We start from the raw sequence: 25,353 nt of genomic DNA on the forward strand, positions 1-25,353 counted from the left end.
TACAAGTCCTCCCTGGACAGAAACTGTACATGAACAGCCTGTGTCCAATACAGGAAGAAACGGACCACAAGATAGTTTGTCCTTTAGTCTTCAGTCCAGCCTATGGAACCCAACCTCTAGTCCTTGGGCCGATGGCATCAGGAGTTTCTTCCACGGGAGCTTTAGACATGCAAATGTCCCTGGGTAACACATTCCTTCAAACAAGCTCAATAAAACGGTATTATTTGTTAAAGGCAGAGAGAACACAGCAGTTCAGTCACATCAAAACATTATTACAGTGAAGAGTTACCAGTCATTGTTTGGCTTTGTATGTTGATATGGTCAATGGTAACCTCAGAGTTGATCAAGTATTAATCAGATGGATATAAAATGGAATGAAAGACCATTGAATGCATAATCAACATTACACTATCAGAGAAAGAAAGTTCAGATTGAAATAGCCTCCCCCCTCTAGGAGCAGGTTTGCCTTGAAAATATGAAAACCATTAATAAAAACAACTTAAGATGAATTCTTGAGAAACAGAACTTAGTAATAAAAGAAACACAACATTTAGTCAGCGACCAATTGTGCAAGTTCTCCCACACTTAAAAAGATGAGAGAGGCCTGTAATTTTCATCATAGGTACACTTCAACGATGACAGACAAAATGAGAAAAAAAATCCAGAAAATCACATTGTAGGATTTTTAATGAATTTATTTGCAAATTATGGTGGAAAATAAGTATTTGGTCACCTACAAACAAGCAAGATTTCTGGCTCTCACAGACCTGTAACTTCTTCTTTAAGAGGCTCCTCTGTCCTCCACTCGTTACCTGTATTAATGGCACCTGTTTGATGAATCACGCTTCACCATCTGGCTGTCTGACGGACAAATCTGGGTTTGGCGGATGCCAGGAGAATGCTACCTGCCCGAATGCATAGTGCCACCTGTAAAGTTTGGTGGAGGGGGAATAATGATCTGGGGTTGTTTTTCATGGTTCAGGCCTCTGAGTTCCAGTAAAGGGAAATCTTAAGGCTACAGCATACAATGACATTCTAGACGATTCTGTGCTTTCAACTTAGTGGCAACAGTTTGGGGAAGGCTCCTTCCTGTTTCAGCTTGACAATGTCCCCGTCCATACAGAAATGGTTTGTCAATATCGATGTGCAAGAACTTAGCTGGCACTGCACAGAGCCCTGACCTCAACCCCATTGAACACCTTTGGGATGAATTGGAACGCTGACTGCGAGCCAGGCCTAATCGACCGACATCAGTGCCCGACCTACCTAATGCTCTGAAGAGGATGCCAGCAACATTCACAATAAAACTTGATAGTGAGATCCAAAGCTCACCCACTGCTTGTGTAAAACAAGGTGAAGGATATAAGACAGGAATTAGGCTGTGCCTTTCTGACCCCCCCACGACCCACAACCCAACGTGTCTAAGGCCACAAAGTGAAGGATATAAGACAGGAGTTAGGCAGTGGCTACCTGAGGTTACTACCCTGCATGAATCTGCAGATAGCTAACCAACCATGTTCAATGTTAGCTAGCAAAGCAAATAGCTCTGAGATACGAATAATAAGATCATGCATGTAACGTTAGCTAGCGAGCCAGCCAGCTAACGTTAGCGCACCCCGCTAACTACCTAGCCATTTCACATCGGTTACTCTATCATACTCGAATTGCACTGATTTCAAAACACGGTCTGCCATAAAGCGGAGAGCAACATGTTTTTTTCAATTGCTTAGACACTATTCCTGGAACAACTCACCATTTTCTTAAATCTTCACACACAATTTAAAAAACTCACACCCAACGGTACAAACATCTAACTTCTGGGTCCCAATTCAAACGTTTACCTCAGACAACACACACAAGCTGTTAAAAACACAGACTACATGACTGTTTGTGACACACTGGAGGGATTCATTCAAAACACTGCTACCAAAATGTTAAGATTAGATTTTCAGATAAATATTTTAGAACTGGGTAAAATCACAGCACTGACTATCCAGATAGCCCTTTCAGAAACACCCTGGCGAGAGAAATTCAAAACAGTACTGTAATGAATACCTCTTACATTAGTGGATAAGGGAATACTACTGGATATGCTGTTTAAGTCAACAACCTGACATTTGAAATGTCACACTGACAAAACATGTAAGGAAGAGTCCATGCACAGTAAAATACCCCATTTCCAAAGGCTTTATGTCCAAATGCAGCAAATGTTCAGGTTACTCAGCATCAGCATCAGCGTTCTCATCATCTCGTCTCAGGTCTGGGTCAGGCCATAATATCTCATCAACGTCACACTGTGTTAACAACCCTCCAGGCAAGCTTCAATGCCATACAACTCTCCTTCTGTGGCCTCCAATTGCTCTTAAATACAAGTAAAACTAAATGCATGCTCTTCAACCGATCGCTGTCTGCACCTGCGCGCCTGTCCAACATCACTACTCTGGACAGCTCTGACTTAGAATACGTGGACAACTACAAATACCTAGGTGTCTGGTTAGACTGTAAACTCTCCTTCCAGACCCACATCGAACATCTCCAATCCAAAGTTAAATCTAGCATTGGCTTCCTATTTCACAACAAAGCATCCTTCACTCATGCTGCCAAACATACCCTTGTAAAACTGACCATCCTACCAATCCACGACTTCGGCAATGTCATTTACAAAATAGCCTCCAATACCCTACTCAACAAATTGGATGCAGTCTATCACAGTGCCATCCGTTTTGTCACCAAAGCCCCATATACTGCCCACCATTGCGACCTGTACGCTCTCGTTGGCTGGCCCTCGCTTCATACTCGTCGCCAAACCCACTGGCTCCATGTCATCTACAAGACCCTGCTAGGTAAAGTCCCCCCTTATCTTAGCTCGCTGGTCACCATAGCATCACCCACCTGTAGCACGCGCTCCAGCAAGTATATCTCTCTGGTCACCCCCAAAACCAATTCTTTGTTTGGCCGCCTCTCCTTCCAGTTCTCTGCTGCCAATGACTGGAACGAACTACAAAAATCTCTGAAACTGGAAACACTTATCTCCCTCACTAGCTTTAAGCACCAGCTGTCAGAGCAGCTCACAGATTACTGCACCTGTACATAGCCCACCTATAATTTAGCCCAAACAACTACCTCTCCCCCTACTGTATTTATTTTATTTTATTTATTTATTTTGCTCCTTTGCACCCCAATATTATTATTTCTACTTTGCACATTCTTCCACTGCAAATCTACAATTCCAGTGTTTTACTTGCTATATTGTATTTACTTTGCCACCATGGCCTTTTTTTGCCTTTACCTCCCTTATCTCACCTCATTTGCTCACATCGTATATAGACTTATTTTTCTACTGTATTATTGACTGTATGTTTGTTTTACTCCATGTGTAACTCCGTGTCGTTGTATGTGTCGAACTGCTTTGCTTTATCTTGGCCAGGTCGCAATTGTAAATGAGAACTTGTTCTCAACTTGCCTACCTGGTTAAATAAAGGTGAAATAAATAAAATAAAAAAACACATTATGTTTGCTCTTTCCAGGCAGCGTGGGAAAAATGCCCTTGTGTGCCTTAGAAAACCCTGGATAGACTCCACAGACACATCACCATAGGCGTCTCCAGGAGGTGTTGCTGTTCGTAAGGGTTGCAGTCATACACTCTCCACCGCCATGCTGAGATAAAGTCCTCAATCAGATTCAGAAATGGGGAATATGCTGGCAAATAAAGAACGGTGAACCTGGGGTGGTCATTGAACCAGGCGCGAACCAGAGCAGCCTGATGGAAACTCAGGTTATCCCAAATGACAACATATTGGGCTTGCCCTGGTTGCCCTGTCTCCCCTTTCTTTTGAATAATTTTACTCTACAGCTGATCTAGAAATGTATGCAGTTGTGCCGTGTTGTATGGACCCACTTTGACATGGCGGTGGAGGACGCCACAATTGTTGATGGCTGCACATAGTGACGTCACATAGGGTGACGTTGCCTCCCCTCTGGCCAGGAACCTGTATGATGGCACGGTGACAAATTATGTTGTGCCCCCTTTTGCGCCTTTTTGTTAAGTTGAACCCTGCCTCGTTGATGAATATGTACTCCTGTGTGTCAGCTATGGCATCCAGCTCAAAGATTCTCTACAGAAGTAAAAAAACAAAAGCACACATTTTACTGTACTACAAATACAGTACTGTAGTGTGCTACTGTACTGGAATGAAAGATTGTGTACTGCAGTTACTGTAACACATTACTATAAAGTACTGAATTGATATGCTGGAGATGGGCCATACTCTACATACTGTAAATGATCTACTGTATAGCAATTACCTGCAGAAATTGGAATCATTGCTCCTTAATTAACTCTGTTTGAATTCCTTTAAAAAGGCACACGGTACAGCTGCTTCGTCCTTATGTGGTTCCTCTGAACCATCCGGTCAATGGTGGGGATGCTATCAATTCCTTGGAAGACTACCTGTCTTCAACTATTTGGGTATGAATTTCCCTCAAACGGATGGTATTATTGGCAATCACCATATTCACCAGGTCAGTCTCCTGCTCAGCTGTGAGAAGTCTCCGCCTACCACCAATAGATGGCTGCCTCTCAGTTCTGCAAAAATGAAATTTTACCATTACTGACCTATGGTCATCCATTACTGTGGTAAAAACTACAATGAGAGCAAAGTGGAGATTCAGTCTATATGCACTACAACATTACATGTATCACGGTAACAACAAGGCAAATGACCTGTTTTCCCTTCTGAAAGTACAGACAATGGATGCAACCGTGTAACGGCTTAGGTTGGGTTGCACTAGCTGTCCAGCTTCTCTCATAGTCCTCCCATGTATGAGCACGTGATGAACTAGGGTGGCACGAATTTCATCTGAGATTACTTGTCTTTGTTGCTGTCGTCCTTGTCCTTGTCCACTTCCTCTCTGTTGTCTTGCAACTTCGACATTGTTTTGATCCGTTGTTCCAAAGCACATGGACATACTTCTAGGCCCTATTAATTGAACCTGCAATTCTGATTGGTGTGTTAACAATTTTGAGACTTACACAGAACCCATCTTACTCAGAACCCATCGTGCGCCATCGTGCACCATCGTGCGCCAGCGTGCGCCAGCCTGCATACATTTATTTTGTCCCCCCCACACCAAACGCGATCACGACACGCAGGTTAAAATATCAAATCAAACTGAACCAATTACATTAATTTGGGGACAGGTCGAAAAGCATTAAACATTTATGGAAATTTAGCTAGCTGGCTTGCACTTGCTAGCTAACTTGTCCTATTTAGCTAGCTTGCTGTTGCTAGCTAATTTGTCCTGGGATATAAACATTGAGTTGTTATTTTACCTGAAATGCACAAGGTCCTCTACTCCGACAATTAATCCACACATAAAACGGTCAGCCGAATCGTTTCTAGTCATCTCTCCTCAACTTTCATAAATTAGGTGCATTACCTCCACCAACCTTGTTCGTATTTCAGTCACCCACATGGGTATAACCAATGAGGAGATGGCACATGGGTACCTGCTTCTTTAAACCATTGAGGAGATGGGAGAGGCAGGACTTGCAGCGTGATCTGCAGCAGAAACAGAACTGTCTTCTATTTTAGCCCTTGGCAACGCAGACGCTCGTTGGTGCGTGCGGGCAGTGTGGGTGAATAATTGAATAATATAGATTTCTAAATGTATTTAGAACACGACACGAGTGGTCATACTGTTAGTGTTTGCACCTGGAGAAAGATGTGCTCTTTGAGTTTAGGTTGAAATGACTTGAGTTAAATATATTGAGAGCATGTGTTTGCTGAATGAATATATAGTGCAATGAATGATTCATTTGGCCACTTTTGTGTAAGGTTTTGCAAGATTTTTTAATATTGAAACGTCTGTAAACAGGTGAATAGTGTTTACGGTTATGGAAAATGTGTGTGTGTTTTTGGGAATGACGTAAGGGTTAGGGTTTTGTGCTACAGGAACCAGTTTTTGTGTTTAAGCAATCAAGAAAAACTGTAATACACTATACATTTTAAAACAGCTGTGTTTGACAGGTTTACCTAGATATACTGACCAGCTCAAATAAATTGAGGCGTGCTATATGGCTGACCAATCCAAACTCATCTCTTGGTATGTCCAGCCCACTCATTATCTCAGCCAAGCTGTGTGTTATCTGTGTGTTAGCTGTGCTAGTGTGTGCTAATGTGTGTTAGCTGTGTGTTAGCTGTTTGCTAGTGTGTGTTAGCTGAGTGTTAGCTGTGTGCTAGTGGGTGTTAGCTGTGTGCTAATGTGTGTTAGCTGTGTGTTAGCTGTGTGCTAGTGTTTGCTAGTGTGTTAGCTGTGTGCTAGTGTGTGTTAGCTGTGTGTTAGTAAGCTTGTCACCATCAAGGATCTTGATGAAAAGCCACGGCCTTTTCACTCTGTTATCATCCAGAAGGCGAGGTCAGTACAGGTGTATCAAAGCTGGGACCGAGAGACTGAAAAACAGCTTCTGTCTCAAGGCCATCAAACTGTTAAATAGCCATGACTAGCCAGCCTCCATCCCAGCAGCCTGCCCTAAACTAAGTCACTGTCACTAGCCGGCTACCACCCGGTTACTCAACACTGAACCTTAGAGGCTGTTGCCCTAAATACATAGACATGGAATCACTGGTCACTTTAATAATGTAACACTAGTCACTTTAATAATGTTTACATACTGCTTTGCTCATTTCATATGTGTAGAGACTGGAATTAGCAAATATAGAAATATTAGGACGAGCATTGTCGGACTCCGGAGTAAACATTTATATATATATATATATATGTACACAGTATATATATATATATATATATATACACACATATATATATTTATACTCCGAACTCCGACATTGCTCTTCCTAATATTTATATTGGTTTATATATGGTTCACCAACTACTTCTCTGATAGAGTTCAGTGTGTCAAATCGGAGGGTCTGCTGTCCGGACCTCTGGCAGTCTCTATGGGGGTGCCACAGGGTTCAATTCTTGGACCGACTCTCTTCTCTGTATACATCAATGAGGTCGCTCTTGCTGCTGGTGAGTCTCTGATCCACCTCTACGCAGACGACACCATTCTGTATACTTCTGGCCCTTCTTTGGACACTGTGTTAACAACCCTCCAGGCAAGCTTCAATGCCATACAACTCTCCTTCCGTGGCCTCCAATTGCTCTTAAATACAAGTAAAACTAAATGCATACTCTTCAACCGATCGCTACCTGTACCTACCCGCCTGTCCAACATTACTACTCTGGACGGCTCTGACTTAGAATACGTGGACAACTACAAATACTTAGGTGTCTGGTTAGACTGTAAACTCTCCTTCCAGACCCATATCAAACATCTCCAATCCAAAGTTAAATCTAGAATTGGCTTCCTATTTCGCAACAAAGCATCCTTCACTCATGCTGCCAAACATACCCTTGTAAAACTGACCATCCTACCAATCCTCGACTTTGGCGATGTCATTTACAAAATAGCCTCCAATACCCTACTCAACAAATTGGATGCAGTCTATCACAGTGCAATCCGTTTTGTCACCAAAGCCCCATATACTACCCACCATTGCGACCTGTACGCTCTCGTTGGCTGGCCCTCGCTTCATACTCGTCGCCAAACCCACTGGCTCCATGTCATCTACAAGACCCTGCTAGGTAAAGTTCCCCCTTATCTCAGCTCGCTGGTCACCATTGCATCTCCCACCTGTAGCACACGCTCCAGCAGGTATATCTCTCTAGTCACCCCCAAAACCAATTCTTTCTTTGGCCGCCTCTCCTTCCAGTTCTCTGCTGCCAATGACTGGAATGAACTACAAAAATCTCTGAAACTGGAAACACTTATCTCCCTCACTAGCTTTAAGCACCAACTGTCAGAGCAGCTCACAGATTACTGCACCTGTACATAGCCCACCTATAATTTAGCCCAAACAACTACCTCTTTCCCTACTGTATTTAATTTATTTATTTATTTTGCTCCTTTGCACCCCATTATTTTTATTTCTACTTTGCACTTTCTCCCATTGCAAATCTCCCATTCCAGTGTTTTACTTGCTATATTGTATCTACTTTGCCACCATGGCCTTTTTGCCTTTACCTCCCTTATCTCACCTCATTTGCTCACATCGTATATAGACTTGTTTATACTGTATTATTGACTGTATGTTTGTTTTACTCCATGTGTAACTCTGTGTCGTTGTATGTGTCGAACTGCTTTGCTTTATCTTGGCCAGGTCGCAATTGTAAATGAGAACTTGTTCTCAACTTGCCTACCTGGTTAAATAAAGGTGAAATAAAAAAAAATACAAAAAATATATTTCCTAATTCCATTATATCAGATTTGTGTGTATTGTTGTGAATTGTGTGATATTACTGCACTGTTGGAGCTAGGAACACAAGCATTTCACGACACCCGCAATAACACCTGCTAAATATGTGTAGACCAATACAATTTGATTTGATTTGATGACAGAACAGAAACATTCAACAAGACATAGAACATATAACCTACATAGAGCATATAACCTACATAGAACATATAACCTACATAGAACATATAACCTACATAGAACATATAACCTACATAGAACATAAAACCAACAGGCCTCTATGGGACAACGTGAAGAAGTTGCATTGACTCTTATCAGTCAGAATCACCCAATAAAAGTCCATATAAATCCACTGTTTGACATTGAGAGCGAAGTTGAGGAAACTACCCAGGTCTGTGTGATCCCCTTGTATCATGGACATAAAAGGGGTGTCGAGCCAAAGCAAAGACATCCAAGGACTCAGATTTCTATATTGCCAGTGATTAGATAAAAACAGGCAACAGGTTGAGTCATATAGCAACAGGTTGCAACTTGATTCATATAAAGTTAACATTTGAAATCGAAACCTGAAGTAATCTTCGCTGTGTAAAGGAATAAAAGTCAATCATCATTACAACAACAAGAAAGCATATGTAAAGAACTCATTAAACCGCCAACTGACTAGCAGAGGGGTGGGACAAAACTCACACACATCTTCACCTACACTACATGACCAAAGTATGTGGACACCTGCTTGTCCAACATCTCATTCTAAAATCATGGGCATTAATATGGAGTTGGTCCCCCTTTTGCTGCTATAACAGACACCACTCTTCTGGGAAGGCTTTCCTCTAGATGTCCTCTAGATGGGGACTTGCTTCCATTCAGCCACGAAAGCATTAGTGAGGTTGGGCACTGATGTTGGGTGATTAGGCCTGGCTCGTAGTCGGCATTCCAATTCATCCCAAAGGTGTTTGATGGGGTTGAGGTCAGAGCTCTGTGCAGACCAGCCAAGTACTTACGCACCGATCTCGACAAACCATTTCCGTATGGACCTCGCTTTGTGCACGGGGGCATTGTCATGCTGACCCAGGAAAGGGCCTTCCCCAAACTGTTGCCACAAAGTTGGAAGGACAGAATCATCTAGAATGTCATTGTATGCTGTAGCCTTAAGATTTCCCTACAATGGAAGTAACAGGCCTAGCCCGAACCATGAAAAACATTTTTTATCCTCCACCAAACCTTACAGTTGGCACTATGCATTCGGGCAGGTAGCGTTCTCCTGGCTTCCGCCAAACCCAGATGCGTCCGTCGGACTGCCAGATGGGGAAGTGTGATTCATCAGTCCAGAGAACGTTTCCACTGCTCCACAGTCCAATAGCGGCAAGTTTTACACCACTCCAGCCAAAGCTTGGTATTACGCATGGTGATCTTAGGCTTGTGTGCGGCTGCTCGGCCATGGAAACCCATTTCATGAACCTCCCAACGAACTGTTCTTGTGCTGACGTTGCTTCCAGAGGCAGTTTGGACCTCGGTAGTGTGTGTTGCAACCGAGGACAGACTATTTTTACGCGCTATGTGCTTTTTGCGGCTGAGCTGTTGTTGCTCTTAGACGTTTCCACTTCACAATAACATCCCTTACAGTAGACCGGGGCAGCTCTAACAGGGCAGAAATTTGACAAACTGCCTTGTTAGAAAGATGGCATCCTATGATGGTGCCACATTGAAAGTCACTGAGCTCTTCAATAAGGCCATTCTACTGAAAATGTTTGTCTATGGAGATCGCATGGCTGTGCGCTCGATTTTATACACCTGTCAGCAACGTCTGTGGCTGAAATACCCGAATCCACTAATTTGAATGGGTATCCACATACTTTTGTATACAGTATATAGTGTTTCAGATGGACTTGGCCATAGGAACACAAACAAGAGCCACTCAACTAGCACTCTGTATAACCTCGAATAAAACACATTTACAAATGTAACAACAGATTACAAGGGATCAAGCAAATGGCTTATGTGTATCTGCAAGGGATCAGCTAATATTGATATGGCGGACATGGCTAAATCCCACCATGATGTGTGCGTGTTCAAGAGGGAGGGGGGCTCAGATAGCCACTTTCTTGTCCCCGACCTTCTGTTTTGTCTCTCCCTCTCCCCCTCTCTTCATTCCTCTGTCACACCCTGACCATAGTTTGCATTTGCATGTTTCTATGTTTTGTTTGGTCAGGGTGTGATCTGAGTGGGCATTATATGTTACATGTCTAGTTTGTCTATTTCTATGTTTGGCCTGATATGGTTCTCAATCAGAGGCAGGTGTTAGTCATTGTCTCTGATTGGGAACCATATTTAGGTAGCCTGTTTGGTGTTGGATTTTGTGGGTGATTGTTCCTGTCTCTGTGTTTGCACCAGATAGGGCTGTTTTGGTTTTTCACATTTCTTGGTTTTGTTAGTCTATTCATGTATAGTTTCTTTATTAAAGAACCATGAATAATCACCACGCTGCGTTTTGGTCCGCCTCTCCTTCGACTCAAGAAAACGTTACATCCTCTCCCTCTCTCTCTTTCTCTCTCTCCCTCCTTCTCTCTGTCTCTCTACCACACCTGCTGTCTCGACCTCTGAACACTCAGCTATGAAAAGCCAAGTGACATTTACTCCTAAGGTGCTGACCTGTTGCACCCTCTACAACCACTGTGATTATTATTTGACCCTGCTGGTCATCTATGAACGTTTGAACAACTTGAACGATCTGGCCTTAATGGCCATGTGCTCTTATAATCTCCAACCGGCACAGCCAGAAGATGACTGGCCACCCCTCAGAGCCTGGATCCTCTCTAGGTTTCTTCCTAGGTTACTGTCTTTCTAGGGAGTTTTTTCCAAGCCACCGTGCTTCTAAATCTGCATTGCTTGCTGTTTGGGGTATTAGGCTGGGTTCCTGAATAGCACTTTGTGACATCTGGTGATATATAAAGGGCTTCATAAATACATTTCATTGATTGATTACCACACAAGATGAAAAGGGTAAAACACATGTTAGAGACTACATTGTCGCAGCCTACCCCGCTATGTTAGAACTACAGTTAGTCTGAGCACCAGCTGCATTTTGAGTTTAAAACATTGGGATAGAGACTGCACCTTTTCTCAAATAGGTCAGGATATTTATCAAAGAGAGTGTGCAGGATAATTTTCTCTATTACAGCATTTCCCAAACTCGGTCCTGGAGACCCCAAGAGGTGCAAGTTTTGGTTTTTGTCCCTAGCACTACACAGCTGATTCAAATAGTCAAAGCTTGATGATGAGTTGGTTCTTTGAATCAGCTGTGTAGTGCTAGGGGCAAAAAACAAAACTTGCACCTCTTGGGGTCTCCAGGACCAAGTTTGCGAAACGCTGCTCTATAATTACCCGCTCACACCATGCAGTGGGAGGATGTCTAGACATCGTAAAAGTTGAAACCTGTCCTATGCTTAACCAAGACAACACCAGCATAATAAAAACCCATGTTTCCAAAAGAATACTGCGGTCTGTCCAATGATTGGGTTGTTGGTTAAAACTAGCTATTCATGTTAAAAAACAAGGAACACTTGACAGATTAGGGTTTCAATGAATAGGAAAATGGCTGAGCTCTGTAGTTTGGCCTGTCTGGTTGCTGGAGAGAGACACAGATGCGGCCGCCACCAGGGACAGACGAGTCCTATTCAAGTCTGGAACTTTTGCTCCATTGTGCCTAGTTTATGACGCATAAAGAAAGGTGGATTCCCAAATCTATGGTCCCACCACTTTGATGATAGATTACCTGTCCTGAGACATGCAGTACATTGACTGGGAGTGGAAGAGTCTATACCGTGGCTGAAATGCCTGGGGGCATTGCCCCTCCTCAAGTCCCAATAAGTGTTCACTACACGTTGTGATCGTTTGCAGTTAGCACACTGTGGGATAACATACAGTGGAGAGAACAAGTATTTGATACAAGTATTTGCCGATTTTGCAGGTTTCCCTACTTACAAAGCATGTAGAGGTCTGTAATTTGTATCATAGGCACACTTCAACTGTGAGAGACGGAATCTAAAACAACAATCCAGAAAATCACATTGTATGATTTTTAAATAATTAATTTGCATTTTATTGCATGACATAAGTATTTGATACATCAGAAAAGCAGAACTTAATATTTGGTACAGAAACCTTTGTTTGCAATTACAGAGATCATATGTTTCCTGTAGTTCTTGACCAGGTTTTGACACACTGCAGCAGGGATTTTGGCCCACTGTTAAGCATTGAAAATGTAGAGTACCTTTGGGTGTCAGGGGACATGTATAGAGTAAAAAGTACATCATTTTCTTTAGGAATGTAGTGAATTAAAAGTAAAAGGTGTCGAAAAAAAAAAATAGTAAAGTAAAGTACAGATACCCCAAAAAACTTTAAAGTATTTTTACTCAAGTACTTTAAACCACTGACAGCGGCTGGGAGTTTGAATATGGGTGCGGCAGAACGTGCCAACACCACTTTCGGTGTGTGAAATGTCACTAGTACCTGAATGGTGAGTCTCGAAGCAGAGCTGTGGGCACAGGGCTCCAGGGTCTTGACTCTTTTTCTGGCACTTACATTCCTGCTTCAAAAGGTTCTCACTCTAAGGAGGAAACATATTCAACATCCTCACTCTAAGGAGGAAACATATTCAACATTCTCACTCTAAGGAGGAAACATATTCAACATACTCACTCTAAGCAGGAAACATATTCAGCATTCTCACTCTAAGGAGGAAACATATTCAGCATTCTCAGTCTAAGGAGGAAACATATTCAACATTCTCACTCTAAGGAGGAAACATATTCAACATTCTCACTCTAAGGAGGAAACATATTCAACATCCTCACTCTAAGGAGGAAACATATTCAACATTCTCACTCTAAGGAGGAAACATATTCAACATCCTCACTCTAAGGAGGAAATATATTCAACATTCTCACTCTAAGCAGGAAACATATTCAGCATTCTCACTCTAAGGAGGAAACATATTCAACATTCTCAGTCTAAGGAGGAAACATATTCAACATTCTCACTCTAAGCAGGAAACATATTCAGCATTCTCACTCTAAGGAGGAAACATATTCAACATTCTCACTCTAAGGAGGAAACATATTCAACATTCTCACTCTAAGGAGGAAACATATTCAACATCCTCACTCTAAGGAGGAAACATATTCAACATTCTCACTCTAAGGAGGAAATATATTCAGCATTCTCACTCTAAGGAGGAAACATATTCAACATTCTCACTCTAAGCAGGAAACATATTCAGCATTCTCACTCTAAGGAGGAAACATATTCAACATTCTCACTCTAAGCAGGAAACATATTCAACATTCTCAGTCTAAGGAGGAAACATATTCAACATTCTCACTCTAAGGAGGAAATATATTCAGCATTCTCACTCTAAGGAGGAAACATATTCAGCATTCTCAGTATAAGGAGGAAACATATTCAACATCCTCACTCTAAGGAGGAAACATATTCAACATTCTCACTCTAAGGAGGAAACATATTCAACATACTCACTCTAAGCAGGAAACATATTCAGCATTCTCACTCTAAGGAGGAAACATATTCAGCATTCTCAGTCTAAGGAGGAAACATATTCAACATTCTCACTCTAAGGAGGAAACATATTCAACATTCTCACTCTAAGGAGGAAACGTATTCAACATCCTCACTCTAAGGAGGAAACATATTCAACATTCTCACTCTAAGGAGGAAACATATTCAACATCCTCACTCTAAGGAGGAAATATATTCAACATTCTCACTCTAAGCAGGAAACATATTCAGCATTCTCACTCTAAGGAGGAAACATATTCAACATTCTCAGTCTAAGGAGGAAACATATTCAACATTCTCACTCTAAGCAGGAAACATATTCAGCATTCTCACTCTAAGGAGGAAACATATTCAACATTCTCACTCTAAGGAGGAAACATATTCAACATTCTCACTCTAAGGAGGAAACATATTCAACATCCTCACTCTAAGGAGGAAACATATTCAACATTCTCACTCTAAGGAGGAAATATATTCAGCATTCTCACTCTAAGTAGGAAACATATTCAACATTCTCACTCTAAGCAGGAAACATATTCAGCATTCTCACTCTAAGGAGGAAACATATTCAACATTCTCACTCTAAGCAGGAAACATATTCAACATTCTCACTCTAAGGAGGAAACATATTCAGCATTCTCAGTCTAAGGAGGAAACATATTCAACATTCTCACTCTAAGGAGGAAATATATTCAACATTCTCACTCTAAGCAGGAAACATATTCAGCATTCTCAGTCTAAGGAGGAAACATATTCAACATCCTCACTCTAAGCAGGAAACATATTCAGCATTCTCACTCTAAGGAGGAAACATATTCAACATTCTCATTTTAAGGAGGAAATATATTCAGCATTCTCACTCTAAGGAGGAAACATATTCAGCATTCTCACTCTAAGGAGGAAACATATTCAACATTCTCACTCTAAGGAGGAAACATATTCAGCATTCTCACTCTAAGGAGGAAACATATTCAACATTCTCACTCTAAGGAGGAAACATATTCAACATTCTCACTCTAAGGAGGAAATATATTCAGCATTCTCACTCTAAGGAGGAAACATATTCAACATTCTCACTCTAAGGAGGAAACATATTCAGCATTCTCACTCTAAGGAGGAAACATATTCAACATTCTCACTCTAAGGAGGAAACATATTCAACATTCTCACTCTAAGGAGGAAATATATTCAACATTCTCACTCTAAGGAGGAAACATATTCAACATTCTCACTCTAAGGAGGAAATATATTCAACATTCTCACTCTAAGGAGGAAACATATTCAACATTCTCACTCTAAGGAGGAAACATATTCAACATTTTGCTCATGTTTCTTTTCCCAAGAAATGTTTTTGGAACGCATCTCATCAGAGAATAGTTCCAAAGCGCATATATTTTCCTTAAATTTCCTTCAAACTGAATGCAGAGACATAACAAAGGTATCCACGGGTTCATCTGACTGGGGATGTAGATAAAGGGCCTCATTGCCATAATCCTGGACTATCCCTTTGTGTTCCTGACTCAGGCTTGTTTCAAGGCTCTACAAATACATTGCTGTTTTGATTGGCATTGAATCACTGGCTACGACAGGCAGTACAGTACAAGTAGGATTGAAATAGACAAACATTTGAAATATGAAGAGGAAATTGTATCATTTTGTTTGTAGCTTTTGCCCGGGAAGAAGTTTGGAGAGGCTCTTTGGAGAGTTGATATGTCCAGGAGTGACACAATCTCCTCTCCTGATTGGTTCTGAGTTTGGCTTCCCTCCAAAGTGTATACTCCTTCTGTCCTCAGAATGGACAGATTAAATGTTATGGTTGTTAAAAGGCCCAATGCATCCGCTTTTATCTCAATATCAAATCATTTCTGGGTAACAATTAAGTACCTTACTGTGATTGTTTTCAATCAAAATGGTCAAAAATAACAAAAATAGCTTCTTAGCAAGAGCAATTTCTCAAGCAATCATTTTTATAAGACTGTCTGGGAGGGGTCTGAGTGGGGAGGGGAAAACTGAGAACTAGCTGTTATTGGCAGAGAGGTTTGGAACTCTCTTTTCTACTGGTCAATTAACAAAATTCACTGCCTGGTGAACTCCACCCCACTTAAACAGGCTGAAATTTCAGGCGGTCTTTTCAAACAGCTCTTACACTAAAAGGGCATTATTATCATTTTCACAATTTCACAGTATTATTCCAACCTCATGGTGTGGAAATATATATAAAACACAGGAAAATCACATTTTTGGCTGCACTGGGCCTTTAAAGAGGAACTCAGAGGTCCTGAGAAATGGGCCCTGCTCTGGTCGGGCTCTGGTTGGTAAGGTTTAGTAAGCTGTTAGGGTTCTAGCTCTAAGGGTTGGAGTTACATTACAGTGCCTTCAGAAAGCATTCACACACCTAGACTTTTTCCAAATTTCATTGTGTTGCAAAGTGGAACTAAAATGGGTTTAATTGTCATTTTTTGTCAACGATCTACACAAAATACTCTTATGTCAAAGTTGAAAGATTCTAACGTGTAAAACTTAATAAAAAATAAAATACTAATACTGTGTACTGTGTCTTGATTAGATAAATATTCAACCCCCTGAGTCATACATTTTAGAATCACCTTTGGCAGCGATTGCAGCTGTGAGTCTTTCTGGGAAGTCTCTAAGAACTTTCCACACCTGGATTGTCCAACATTTGCCCATTATTCTTTTTTTTTAATTCTTCAAGCTCTGTCAAATTGGTTGTTGATCATTGCTAGACAACCATTTTCAGGTCTTGCCATAGATTTTCAAGCAGATTTAAGTCAAAAAGAAAACTCAGAAACATTCACTGTCTTCTTGATTAACCATTGGCGGCCAAAGAAATTAGAACATATAACTCAGAGATAGCCTATAGGCCAATGCAGCAGTAGGCCTATACCTTCCATCATCAACTAAGTAAAATACATAGGCCTAAAGCCTACAAATAAAAACAGTAGAAAATATCCTGATTAAAATCTGTTTTTTTCAATCTCATTCATTTCTCTTTTCCACCTGTCTGCCTCCCTTTCTGTCTTGACTTGAGCTATTGTGTCACGGTCTTCCTCCTCTTCATCTGAAGAGGAGAAGCGAGAAGGATCAGAGGACCAAAATGCGGCGTGGTATGTGTTCATAGTGAATTTTTAATAAAGAGAACACTGAAACACTATACAAAAGAGTAACAAAAAACAATGACGACCGTGAAGCTATAAATGAGACCTGTGCTGACACAAGCCACTAACATAGACAATCACCCACAAACAAACAGTGCAACCCAGGCTACCTAAGTATGATTCTCAATCAGAGACAACTAATGACACCTGCCTCTGATTGAGAACCATACTAGGCCAAAACATAGAAATGCCCCAAAACATAGAAAAACAAAAATAGACTGCCCACCCAACTCACGCCCTGACCATACTAAATAAATACAAAACAAAGGAAATAAAGGTCAGAACGTGACAGTACCCCCCCCCCCCCCCCCCCCAAAGGTGCGGACTCCGGCCGCAAAACCTTGACCTATAGGGGAGGGTCTGGGTGGGCGTCTGTCCGCGGTGGCGGCTCTGGCGCGGGACGCGGACCCCACTTCGCCATTGTCTTAGTCCACCTCATTGTCCGCCTCCGTGGCTTCCTAACCATGGCCACTCTTCTCAATGGACAGAGGGGCAGCTCGGGACAGAGGGGCGGCAGCTCGGGACAGAGGGGCGGAAGCTCGGGACAGAGGGGCGGCAGCTCGGGACAGAGGGGCGGCAGCTCGGGGCTGAGGGGCTCTGGCGCCTCGGGGCTGAGGGGCTCTGGCGCCTCGGGGCTGAGGGGCTCTGGCGCCTCTGGGCCTCTGGGCTCTGGCGCCTCTGGGCTGAGGGGCTCTGGCGCCTCTGGGCTGAGGGGCTCTGGCGCCTCTGGGCTGAGGGGCTCTGGCCTCAGACTCCGGCAGCAGCGCCGGACAGGCGGGAGGCTCCGGCAGCAGCGCCGGACAGGCGGGAGGCTCCGGCAGCAGCGCCGGACAGGCGGGAGGCTCCGGCAGCAGCGCCGGACAGACGGGAGGCTCCGGCAGCAGCGCCGGACAGACAGACCCCCTGCAGGGAGGAGACAGAGAGACAGCCTGGTGCGTGGGGCTGCCACAGGAACCACCAGGCTTGGGAGACCTTCAGGAGGCTTGGTGTTAGGAGGCACCTGAAGGACCGGGCTGTGGGGGAGCACTGGAGCTCTGGTGCGCAACCTTGGCACCACTTCCCCAGGCTGGACAACCACTCTAGCCCGGACCCTCCAGAGTGCAGGCACAGGTTGAACCGGGCTGTGGGTAAGCACGGGAGATCTAGTGCTTACTACACACACCTCTCCCTTAGGCTCCATTCCCACATTCGCCCGGCACGAGCTGAGCGCAGGCAGAGGACGCACTGCACCCTCCCAGCGCCCCGGAGACACAGCAGCAGAGCTGGCGCAGTACCGGCGACCAGACCCGCTGAGCAGGCACCATACGCCCTGGCTCGATGCCCGCACTCGCATGACACTCTCGGGGGGCTGTCCTATAGCGCACCGGGCTATGGACACGTACTGGCGACAACGTGCGCATAACCGCATAACACAGTGCCTGACCAGTTACGCGCTGCTTATAATAAGCACGAGGAGTGAGCGCAGGTCTGCTACCTGGCTTAGCTCCACCCCTCGTGTCAGGTCAGAACGTGACATATTGCTAGTGAAGTTCAACATTCTATCAAATCATCACTGGGTCAGCCAGAAGCTGTCGCTAACAAACTTGCAACATTGTATCAACTAGTAGTAGTAGTAGAGTAGTGTTGTTGTTTAGTAGTAGTAGTAGTGTTGTTGTTGTGTAGTAGTAGTAGTGTTGTTGTTGTTGTTGTTGTGTAGTAGTAGTAGTGTTGTTGTTGTTTTGTTGTAGTAGTAGTAGTAGTAGTGTTGTTGTGTAGTAGTAGTAGTTGTTGTTGTAGTAGTAGTGGTGTAGTTCTAGTAAAAGTAGTAGTAGTAGTAGTAGTAGTGGTGTAGTAGTAGTAATAGTAGTATTAGTAGTATTAGTATTAGTAGTAATAGTAGTAGTAGTAGTAGTAGTGGTGTAGTAGTAGTAATAGTAGTAGTAGTAGTAGTAGTAGTAGTAGTAGTAGTAGTAGTAGAAGTAGTAGTGTTGTTGTTGTAGTAGTAGTGGTGTAGTAGTAATAGTAGTAGTAGTAGTAGTAGTGTAGTAGTAGTAACAGTAGTAGTAATAGTAGTAGTAGTAGTAACAGTAGTAGTAATAATAGTAGTAGTGGTGTGGTAGTAGTAACAGTAGTAGTAATAGTAGTAGTATAGTAGTAGTAGTAGTAGTGGTGTGGTAGTAGTAACATTAGTAGTAGTGTAGTAGTAGTAGTAGTAGTAGTAGTAGTAGTGGTGTAGTAGTAGTAACATTAGTAGTAATAGTAGTAGTAGTAGTAGTAGTGTAGTAGTAGTAATAGTAGTAGTAGTAGTAGTGTAGTAGTAGTAACATTAGTAGTAATAGTAGTAGTGGTAGTAGTAGTAACATTAGTAGTAATAGTAGTAATAGTAGTAGTGTAGTAGTAGTAGTATGTAGTGTAGTAGTAGTAGTAGTAGTGTAGTAGTAGTAGTAGTAACAGTAGTAGTAATAGTAGTAGTAGTAACAGTAGTAGTAATAATAGTAGTAGTGGTGTAGTAGTAGTAATAGTAGTAGTAGTAGTAGTGGTGTGGTAGTAGTAGTAGTAGTAGTAGTGGTGTAGTAGTAGTGGTGTAGTAGTAGTAACATTAGTAGTAATTGTAGTAGTAGTAGTAGTAGTAGTAGTAGTGTAGTAGTAGTAATAGTAGTAGTAGTAGTGTAGTAGTAGTAATAGTAGTAGTAGTAGTAATGGTGTAGTAGTAGAAGTAGTAACATGAGTAGTAATAGTAGTAGTAGTAGTAGTGTAGTAGTAGTAATAGTAGTAGTAGTGGTGGTGTAGTAGTAGTAATATTAGTAGTAATAGTAGTAGTAGTAGTAGTAGTTGTAGTGTAGTAGTAGTAATAGTAGTAGTGGTAGTAGTAGTAACATTAGTAGTAATAGTAGTAATAGTAGTAGTAACAGTAGTAGTAATAGTAGTGTAGTAGTAGTAGTAGTAGTAGTAGTGTAGTAGTAGTCAAGGACATCAACCACCCGAGCCACTGCCTGTTCACCCCGTTATCATCCAGAAGGCGAGGTCAGTACAGGTGCATCAAAGCTGGGACCGAGAGACTGAAAAACAGCTTCTATCTCAAGGCCATCAGACTGTTAAACAGCCACCACTAACACTGAGTGGCTGCTGCCAACACACTGACACTGACTCAACTCCAGCCACTTTAATAATGGGAATTGATGGGAAATGATGTAAATATATCACTAGCCACTTTAAACAATGCTACCTTATATAATGTTACTTACCCTACATTATTCATCTCATATGCATACGTATATACTGTACTCTATATAATCGACTGTATCCTTATGTAATACATGTATCACTAGCCACTTTAAACTATGCCACTTTGTTTACATACTCATCTCATTTGTACATACTGTACTCGATACCATCTACTGTATCTTGCCTATGCTGCTCTGTACCATCACTCATTCATATATCCTTATGTACATATTCTTTATCCCCTTACACTGTGTACAAGACAGTAGTTTTGGAATTGTTAGTTAGATTACTTGTTATTACTGCATTGTCGGAACTAGAAGCACAAGCATTTCGCTACACTCGCATTAACATCTGCTAACCATGTGTATGTGACAAATAAAATTTGATTTGATTTGATTAGTAGTAGTAACATTAGTAGTAATAGTAGTAGTAGTAATAGTAACAGTAGTAGTAATAGCAGTAGTAGAAACAGCAGTAGTAATAATAGTAGTAGTAGTAGTAGTGTAGTAGTAGTAACATTAGTAGTAATAGTAGTAGTAGTAGTAGTTGTAGTAGTAGTATAGTAGTAGTAATAGTAGTAGTAGTAGTAATAGTAACATTAGTAGTAACAGTAGTAATAGTAGTAGTGGTGTAGTAGTAGTAACATTAGTAGTAATAGTTGTAGTAGTAGCAGTGTAGCGGTAGTAATAGTAGTAGTAATAGTAGTAGTAGTAGTGGTGTAGTAGTAGTAACAGTAGTAGTAATATTAGTAGTAGTAGTAGTGGTGTAGTAGTAGTAACATTAGTAGTAATAGTAGTAGTAGTAGTGTAGTAGTAATAGTAGTAGTAGTAGTAGTAGTAGTAGTAGTAGTAGTAGTGGTGTAGTAGTAATAATAGTAGTAGTAGTAGTGGTGTAGTAGTAGTAACAGTAGTTGTAATAGTAGTAGTAGTAGTAGTAGTAGTAGTGTAGTAGTAGTAACATTAGTAGTAATAGTAATAGTAATAGTAGTAGTAGTGTTGGACACATTTAGTAGTAGTAGTGGTGTAGTAGTCGTAACAGTAGTAGTAATAGTAGTAGTAGTAGTAGTAGTAGTGGTGTAGTAGTAGTAACATTCATAGTAATAGTAGTAGTAGTCGTAGTAGTAGTAGTAGTAGTAGTAGTAGTAGTAGTGGTGGTGTAGTAGTAGTAACATTAGTAGTAGTAGTAGCATAAATAGTAGTAGTAATAGTAGTAGTAGTAGTTGTGTAGTAGTAGTAACAGTAGTAGTAATAGAATTAGTAGTAGTGGTGTAGTAGTAGTAACATTAGTAGTAATAGTAGTAGTAGTAGTAGTAGTAGTGTAGTAGTAGTAATAGTATTTGTAGTAGTAGTAGTAGTAGTAGTAACATTAGTAGTAATAGTAGTAGTAGTAGTAGTAGTAGTAGTGTAGTAGTAGTAATAGTAGTAGTAATAGTAGTAGTAGTAGTGTAGTAGTAGTAACACTAGTAGTAATAGTAGTAGTAGTAGTAGTAGTAGTGGTGTAGTAGTAGAAGTAGTAACATTAGTAGTAATAGTAGTAGTAGTAGTAGTAGTGTAGTAGTAGTAGTAGTGGTGCAGTAGTAGTAACAGTAGTAGTAATAGTAGTAGTAGTAGTAGTGGTGTGGTAGTGGTAACATTAGTAGTAATGGTAGTAGTAGTAGTAGTAGTAGTGTAGTAGTAGTAATAGTAGTAGTACTATTAGTAGTAGTAGTGGTGTAGTAGTAGTAACAGTAGTAGTAATAGTAGTAGTAGTAGTAGTAGTAGTGGTGTAGTAGTAGTAACATCCGTAGTAAAAGTAGTAGTAGTAGTGGTAGTAGTAGTAGTAGTAGTAGTGGTGTAGTAGTAGTAACATTAGTAGTAGTAGTAGTAGTAATAGTAGTAGTAATAGTAGTAGTAGTAGTGGTGTAGTAGTAGTAACAGTAGTAGTAATTGTAGTAGTAGTAGTAGTGATGCAGTAGTAGTAACATTAGTAGTAATAGTAGTAGTAGTAGTAGTAGTAGTAGTAGTAGTAGTAGTGTAGTAGTAGTAATAGTAGTAGTAGTAATAGTAACATTAGTAGTAATAGTAGTAGTAGTAGTAGTAGTAGTGGTGTAGTAGTAGTAACATTAGTAGTAATAGTAGTTGTAGTAGTAGTAGTGTAGTAGTAGTAACAGTAGTAGTAATAGTAGTAGTAGTTGTAGTGGTGTAGTAGTAGTAACATTAGTAGTAATAGTAGTAGTAGTGTAGTAGTAATTGTAATAGTAGTAGTAGTGGTGGTAGTAGTAGTAGTGGTGTAGTAGTAATAATAGTAGTAGTAGTAGTGGTGTAGTAGTAGTAACAGTAGTAGTAATAGTTGTAGTAGTAGTGGTGTAGCAGTAGTAACATTAGTAGTAATAGTAGTAGTAGTAGTAGTAGTAGTAGTAGTAGTAGTAGTAATATTGTAGTAGTAGTAATAGTAGTAGTAGTAGTGTAGTAGTAGTAACATTAGTAGTAATAGTAGTAGTAGTAGTCGTGGTGTAGTAGTAGAAGTAGTAACATTAGTAGTAATAGTAGTAGTAGTAGTAGTGTAGTAGTAGTAATAGTAGTAGTAGTAGTAGTGGTGTAGTAGTACTAATAGCAGTAGTAATAGTAGTAGTGGTAGTAGTAGTGGTGTAGTAGTGGTAACATTAGTAGTAATGGTAATAGTAGTAGTAGTAGTAGTGTAGTAGTAGTACTAGTAGTAGTACTAATAGTAGTAGTAGTGGTGTAGTAGTAGTAACAGTCGTAGTAATATTAGTAGTAGTGGTAGTGGTGTAGTAGTGGTAACATCCGTAGTAAAAGTAGTAGTAGTAGTAGTAGTAGTAGTAGTAGTAGTAGTAGTAGTAGTAGTAGTGGTGTAGTAGTAGTAACATTAGTAGTAGTAGTAATAGTAGTAGTAGTAGTGGTGTAGTAGTAGTAACAGTAGTAGTAATAGTAGTAGTAGTAGTAGTAGTAGTGTAGTAGTAGTAACATTAGTAGTAATAGTAGTAGTAGTAGTAGTTGTAGTAGTAGTATTAGTAATAGTAGTAGTAATAGTAACATTAGTAGTACTAGTAGTAATAGTAGTAGTAGTAGTGGTGTAGTAGTAGTACCATTAGTAGTAATAGTAGTAGTAGTAGTGGTGTAGCGGTAGTAATAGTAGTAGTAATAGTAGTAGTAGTAGTGGTGTAGTAGTAGTAACAGTAGTAGTAATATTAGTAGTAGTAGTAGTAGTAGTGGTGTAGTAGTAGTAACATTAGTAGTAATAGTAGTAGTAGTAGTGTAGTAGTAATAGTAGTAGTAGTAGTAGTAGTAGTAGTAGTAGTGGTGTAGTAGTAACAATAGTAGTAGTAGTAGTGGTGTAGTAGTAGTAACAGTAGTTGTAATAGTAGTAGTAGTAGTAGTAGTAGTAGTGTAGTAGTAGTAACATTAGTAGTAATAGTAATAGTAATAGTAGTAGTAGTGTTGGACACATTTTTGGACACATTTTTGCGAGAGTGAACCCTCTCGCTTCGTGTCTTCCTCGCTGCTGAAAATATATCACCGGAGAAAGCATCTGTGCGAGCAAAGCAGCGCCCCTCTGTCTCAGTGGGTGTATCCCATGTAGCTGATGCTGTCTGGACAGAAATAGATTTGGATACAAAAAGATTTCCCAAGCTTTAAACATCCCAAGGAGCACTGTGCAAGCGATAATATTGAAATGGAAGGAGTATCAGACCACTGCAAATCTACCAAGACCTGGCCGTCCCTCTAAACTTTCAGCTCATACAAGGAGAAGACTGATCAGATACATGCCATATTCTTTTGATCCAGACATCATCAGATACATGGTCTACACACACTGAGACAGAGGGGTGCTGTTTCACTGTCCAGACAGCATCAAAAACATGGTCTACACATACTGAGACAGAGGGGCGCTGTTTCAATGTCCAGACAGCATCAGATACATGATCTATTCACCCTCTCTGTCCCTCCTCTCTCCTCTCCTCACCTTTCTACTCTCTCATCCCCCTCTCCCTCTCCCCTCTCCATTCTCCTCTCTCCTTCCCTCTTCTCTCCTCACCTCTCTACTCAATTCAATTCAATTCAAGGGGCTTTATTGGCAGGGGAAACATATGTTAACATTGCCAAAGAAAGTGAAGTAGAAAATATACAAAAGTGAAATAAACAATAAAAATGAACAGTAAACATTACACTCACAGAAGTTCCAAAAGAATAAAGACATTACAAATGTCATATTATGTATATATACAGAATTGTAGTGATGTGGAAATGGTTCAAGTACAAAAGGGAAAATAAATAAACATAAATATGGGTTGTATTTACAATGGTGTTTGTTCTTCACTGGTTGCCCTTTTCTTGTGGCAACAGGTCACAAATCTTGCTGTTGTGATGGCACAATGAGGTATTTCACCCAGTAGACATGGGAGTTTATCAAAATCAGGTTTGTTTTTTGTTTAATCTGAGGGAAATATGTGTCTCCAATATGGTCACACATTTGGCAGGAGGTTAGGAATTGCAGCTCAGTTTTCACTTCATTTTGTGGGCAGTGTGCACATGGCCTGTATTCTCTTAAGAGCCAGGTCTGCCTAAGGCGGCATTTCTCAATAGCAAGGCTATGCTCAGTGAGTCTGTACATCAAAGCTTTCCTTAAGTTTGGGTCAGTCACAGTGTACTCTATGTTTAGGGCCAAATAGAATTCTAGTTTGCTCTGTTTTTTTTGTTCATTCAACACTACTACTACTACACAACAACAACAACACCACTACTACTACTACTACACAACAACACCAACACCACTACTACTACTAGACTACTACACTACTACTACTACACAACAACACCACCACTACTACACAACAACAACACCACTACTATTACTACTACTACACTACTACTACACAACAACAACAACAACACCACTACTACTACTACTACACAACAACAACAACAACAACACTACTACTACTGTTTTTCGGTAAAGCTTTTTTAAATCTTTCATAGCGGTTGCATTAAGTTTATCTAAAGTTCCATTCTTAACACTTGTATCTTTCATCAATGTTTATTATGAGTATTTCTGTAAATTGATGTGGCTCTCTGCAAAAT

At 40.9% G+C, this 25,353-nt stretch overlaps 1 protein-coding gene across 1 annotated transcript in view; it reads right to left on the reverse strand.

Moving 5' to 3' along the window:
• LOC139389572 (ADAM metallopeptidase with thrombospondin type 1 motif, 3) overlaps window positions 1-18,587 on the reverse strand; it is a 187,995-nt gene extending 169,408 nt beyond the window's left edge. The window contains exons 1-2 of the mRNA XM_071136391.1: window positions 18,546-18,587; window positions 18,258-18,452 (exon numbers count right to left, since the gene is read on the reverse strand). Of these exons, the coding sequence (XP_070992492.1) occupies window positions 18,258-18,452; window positions 18,546-18,587 (237 nt within the window). The remainder of the gene's footprint in view (window positions 1-18,257; window positions 18,453-18,545) is intronic.
• Window positions 18,588-25,353: the final 6,766 nt, after the last annotated feature.

Source organism: Oncorhynchus clarkii, chromosome 30 (genome assembly GCF_045791955.1).
Source record: "Oncorhynchus clarkii lewisi isolate Uvic-CL-2024 chromosome 30, UVic_Ocla_1.0, whole genome shotgun sequence".
NCBI lineage: Eukaryota > Metazoa > Chordata > Actinopteri > Salmoniformes > Salmonidae > Oncorhynchus > Oncorhynchus clarkii.